General features: G+C 44.4%; 1 protein-coding gene across 1 annotated transcript; it reads right to left on the reverse strand.

Annotated features, from left to right (window-relative positions):
• Positions 1-3,219: 3,219 nt before the first annotated feature.
• LOC128572050 (sulfiredoxin-1-like) lies at positions 3,220-3,669 on the reverse strand. The gene has a single exon (XM_053571950.1). It carries the CDS (start codon positions 3,667-3,669, stop codon positions 3,256-3,258), a length of 414 nt encoding a protein of 137 aa, XP_053427925.1. The 3' UTR covers positions 3,220-3,255.
• Between the last annotated feature and the right edge of the window lie 1,905 nt (positions 3,670-5,574).

Raw genomic sequence — 5,574 nt, forward strand, 5'->3', positions numbered from 1 at the left:
TAAACATTTCATCGCATATTGTTTTTCTTTTCTTTTTTTGCTTTTGAGACAGTCTCATTCTGACACCTGGGTAGCAAATTGGCCTCAGCCTCGCTCACAGCAACCTCAAACTCCTGGGCTCAAGTGATCCTCTTGCTTCAGCTTCCTGAGGAGCTAGGACACCCAGCTAGTTTTTCTATTTTTGCTAGAGATGGGGTCTTGCTCAGCTCTGGCTGGTCTCAATCTCCTGAGCTCAAGGAATCCTCCTGCCTCGGCCTCCCAGAGTACTAGAGGTGTGAGCCACCCCACCCAGCTTTATTGTACATTGTTAACTTAAAAATCACAAGCTCTATAAATTTAGAAAAGGAGAACTTTAATTCTTATAAAAGGTTATCACCTACACCATTATGACAGGCCAGGAAGTGTAGTTTCTGGCAGAAGCTGAGAGACAGACATTTGGAGAGAGGGAGACTACAGAGAAGTTTGCACTGGGCATGTTGGAGGTGTATATATATATACCCTATGCTGACTTGGGAGGTGCTCATGTCAACAATAAGTCCTTAGATAAATACCTATAACCCATGTTCAATGGGCTTATCGAGGTGGAGACTTAACAATTAAATATACTACAATTAGGCTCTACACATCAAAAGGTCATTTTGGGACATCCAGGCACTTAGGTGAGCAGCTTCTGTATTCCGACCAGAAACAGTCCATGGTCAGTGGTCTCCTAATAAGGGGAAAGATCCTAAAATCAGTCTTTCGTGTAATCAAGCTGTACTTACGGCTCATGGAAGAGGGCAGGGTTCAGTGTCTGGCAGTAGATGAGCTGCAAATTGTTTTATATTGCTCATCAGAAGGAGGCCAGGCGGGGCTTATTTAGCTACTAGACTGAAAGAGAAACCTGTGGCAGTTAAGACGTGGTCTGTTCTTTAAGGGTAGGGGTGGGTGACTTAACCCTGGCCTGGCACAACTGTGGATCCTGTTTATAACTTGGTATCTTATTGCCACAAAGAACCCTGACTCTGCTGTCAGTCTTATGGTCTCTATTTTAACACTCATGCTTGTGAGTTATCATTTTAAGCCATAAAAGGGCAGAGACATAGGAGGTAGAGTGAGGGACTTCAGACCTCCCATCCTGTCATGGCTGGTAACTCGGTTTTTAAGGTTTCTCTGGGGTCCCATTGGCCAAGAGGTGGCGGTTCAGTCAACTGGGAACTTAGGACTTTATTTTTAGTTTATAATATATTTAAGAGAAGATTATTTTAAAAACATAACAAAAATGCTATTATTACATTAAAAAAAATCAACATTAAGTCCTTAATATCATTTAAACCTCAAGCTATGTCTATAAACCATGATACAGATTATCTCAAAACTGTTTTATCATGGTTGGCTGGTTTGAACTGTGCACCAAACAAGATCCACATATTGTGCTTGGTTGACATCTTGGGGCCCTTTTGTGTCAAGGGAAACATTTTCTTATATTAAGTTTATAATATAACATTTATATTACATTAATGTAATATAACATTTAATATGCTATATTTATAACATGACATTTATATATTGTTATGTTATATACATTATATATACAATATAAGAATATAACATTTCTTATATTAAGTTACCCAGGGATAGAAGTCCAGATATCCTTAGCAGTCAGGCAGTAACTGTAAATGATTGTAGGGGGCTTAAAAAAAACTAGGCTTTAATTACAGGCATGTTTTACATACTAACCATCTAGAAATATACTTCCAAAGCAATATGAACTTCCCACCTCACTCCACTGCCGTTTTTGGGAAGTCTAGGTCTGTTTTTGGTTTTGATAGACACGTGGTATAACAATTCTCTCATTTTCTTGACAACCCTGCCAATAATTAAGAAGCACAAGATGATCGTAGGTGATTGACCTTTGTCTCAAGCTGGGGCGACAGCAGGTAGACCATCTGTGCTGTTGGCAGAGCAGAGGTGCTGACTCGGGAGGTGCTCGCGTCCACTGCTGTGGCACATCCATCAGAAAAGCCAGCCCCTTGTGGCCAGCCTTCCCAGTCTTTGAGAGAGGCTGGAAATTCCAATATTTAGTAGAAGGCTCCTGAGTTTATACTCTGACAACTAGTGAACACATTGCTGATCTCATGAGTTAGCTGGTAACGTGGATAGTTTCTGTGTAAAATTGCCAGTCAACAGTGTTAACACAACAGCTGTTCCCTGATTCATTTCTCTCAGTCTCCATTCCCAGTTGCCCCAAAGTCAGCCTATTTTATTCTTTCTCCCCTCCTCATCTCTCAGCTGCTTATAACATGAAATCACTTAGCACCTCTAACATCTTAACACATTGTTGATTGGAAATTTTACACAGAAACTATCCATGTTACTGGTCAGCAATGTGTTAAAATGAAACACAATCCAGAAATGTCCACTTACCATCCTGTGGCACTGTCTCTGATCAGAGAGAGATTCCTCATGTCTGCTCTAGGTCAGTAATCCTGGGATTTTCCCAGGATAAATTCCTGTAGGGGAGAAAAGGTAATATGTTTTCCTTTCCCATCACAAGATTCATAGCTAAACCCCCTATAACAAAAGACAGATTAGCATAACAATGTTTTAATGTAAGTTTTACTTGACAGACTTCAGAAATGAAGACCTAAATATCCAAGGAAAACTGTATTTTTATGGATTGTCATGCAGAGTGTGATTGGAGGACAGAAGGGGCTGATCTACTGCTATTGACCGGGGGGAGCTTGGCCAGGCCTCCAGGTATTGGGCAGAACCCCTCTGGAATGAGGTTTTTATGATCTACCTTTAGGGAGGGAAGTCAGAGAATTTTTTTATGACCTACTTTGGGGAGAAAGGTGGGAGAGGGTCAGACTGACCTTCCTACTCCAGTGGTTTTCTTTTTTTTTCTTTTTAAGCCACTGCAACCAAGATTTTCCTTTACTTATAACTAAAAGTAGTCCATACAACAAGTTACTATTCTTGTCTTTGGGAATGAAACCAGCAGCATGTGGGTCTGCAAACCCTTTCTCATTTCATCCTCTCAATAATCCATCAAGAGTAAGGTTAAAACCCTATTTTCACAGAGGTAGGGACTGGGGCTCCCACATTGTTCAGAATGAGTCCAAGGCCTTGCAGCTGGCTAAGGGGGATCAGAGTCAGACCCTTTTCCCAGGTGCAAAAAGAACACACCCCCTGATACTCCTACATGTCCAGCCTGCTGGAGGTCAGATGTGTTTTCTGGGCTCTTGAAGGTGGTGACAGGTGCCAAGGAAGCTGCTACTGCAAGTCTGGTGTGGATGCCCCCAGGTATACACGTAGGTCTGAGAGGGTGAACTGAACAAGCTTGGCAGGGATGGTCTCTCGCTGTAGCTGCTGGTAAGCTGCATAGCGGTGGCAGCCCCCAAAGGAGTAAAAGTAGTCACCACCCTGGGCCACCTTGATCCAGAGGACATCAACGGGGGGTACGCTGTCTGGGTCCTCCTGGATCGTGTCCATGAGGCTCTGCACCTTGGCCGGGTCCAGCACAGACGGCAGCGGCCGAATTAGCACGCTCAGAGGCACGTTGTGCACCATGGCGATGCAGCCTGAGTGGATGCTGCAGCTGTAAGCGCTGCCGCTGGGTCCGGGACCCTCGGGTGCCCCCTGGCCTACGCTCGCCCTGCTCAACGCTCCCCTCGCGCCCAGCCCCATCTCGCAGCCACCGGACGTGGGACACGCGGCCTCCCCAGGCTTTAACTCGGGCCGGGCCCCAATGGTTTTCTTAATTCCCTTCAGTTTTAAATACTGAGTATTCCAAGTGCCATATTTTGGTGTACAGTGTTCTGAGCCCCAGCATCCCCAAATAGATGGTTGGATAGTCTTTACACCATCCCCCCAGGATAACCAGGCTGGATAACAAGGCTCAGTATAAAATGATGCTCTGCTATCGTTGCAGAAAGACAAGGCCATATGGAAAGAAAGAACACCCGAACACTGTTCAAAAGAGTAAGAGCTTTATCTGAGCTGGTGGAGCCACAGGAGATGAGAGTCCAAAATGGCTGTTCTCCCTGAGAGGCTCAGTCTTTTCCCTTTTATCTCCAGTCAAGGGTTCCTGGTCCACTGATACCTTTCTCATTGGTTAGGTTGAATCAAGTTGGAAAAGATGGCTCAGGCTTTTATAGAAGTGGAAGCAAGTGTTAGTTTCCATGTCCCAGGAAGTTAAATTACTACAAATTCCTCAGAGCTGAGTCACCACTGGGAGGACTTTGTAGGTGTGTCCTTGGGGCTTCCTGGGAGAAGACTTCTGTTCTTTCAGACTTTACTTTTTCTGGGTATCCTCTCTTCCTACTGTTAAACAAAACTTACAGGGGCCATTGTTTTGGACTAAACTCCCATGCTAGGCTCCAAAAGGCCAGCCTAAAAATCAAATCAAAACCAACCAAGTTGTTGGCTTGGCGCCTGTAGCACAGTGGCACTGGCACATGTACCGAGGCTGGTGGGTTCGAATCTGACTCAGCCTGCTAAACAGCAATGATAACTGCAACAAAAAAATAGCCAGGTGTTGTGGCAGCCACCTTAGTGAGGCAAGAGAATCACTTAAGCCCCAGAGTTTGAGGTTGCTGTGAGCTGTGATGCTACAGCACCCTATCCAGGGAGACATGGCAAGACTCTGTCTCAAAAAACAAACAAACAAAAAATAAGTTGTTATCTGGCCATTCAAGAAATCAGGAGAGAAAGAAAACATTCGAAAGAAGCCAGTTTCAATCGTCAATTGGCAGGATAATAAAGTTCACTCTATTTTAATTCTTTTTTTTTTTTTTTTTGTAGAGACAGAGTCTCACTTTATGGCCCTCAGTAGAGTGCTGTGGCCTCACACAGCTTACAGCAACCTCCAACTCCTGGGCTTAAGCGATTCTCTTGCCTCAGCCTCCCGAGCAGCCGGGACTACAGGCGCCCGCCACAACGCCTGGCTATTTTTTGGTTGTAGTTTGGCCAGGGCTGGGTTTGAACCCGCCACCCTTGGTATATGGGGCCGGTGCCCTACCGAATGAGCCACAGGTGCCGCCTCTATTTTAATTCTTGTACCAGAGTATCCTGAAGTAACCTTAGGTTAGCCAACCATTTGTTTTTCTCTCATTCTGTCTTCCTGTTTTCACCTTACAAAGAAAGTAACTTTGAAATGACCAATCCAGTTTTCTTTCTCTCTACTTTCTTCAGCATTTTTTTGTCTATGCTAAATCTAACTGCCTCTGCTTAAACTTGGTAAAACACTTACTCTGTTTTATGGAATTAAGTTTGGCCCCCATTCTAGACGTTGGAAATCAAGCCCATTGAGATTGTTGAGGCTCAAAAACGGATACCTGAAAGTATGACACATCGACTCTCAGAGCTGAAGAAAGCACACAGGTCTCTCTGACCGGCTTCCCCACTTGGCTGCACCCCCTTCTGTCTGAATCTTCTGTCTTCCAAGCACAGGATGAAGTTGTTCTCGGAAGTTCCCTTATCTGCCTAAAGTCTGGACCCACCAAGAAAACAATGACCTCTGGTGGCTTTCTTAAGTTTTCACCAACAGAATTCATATGGCAAGTTAAAAGACTGCAGTAGGTCAACACACCC

Source organism: Nycticebus coucang, chromosome 19 (assembly GCF_027406575.1).
Source record: "Nycticebus coucang isolate mNycCou1 chromosome 19, mNycCou1.pri, whole genome shotgun sequence".
Taxonomy (NCBI): domain Eukaryota; kingdom Metazoa; phylum Chordata; class Mammalia; order Primates; family Lorisidae; genus Nycticebus; species Nycticebus coucang.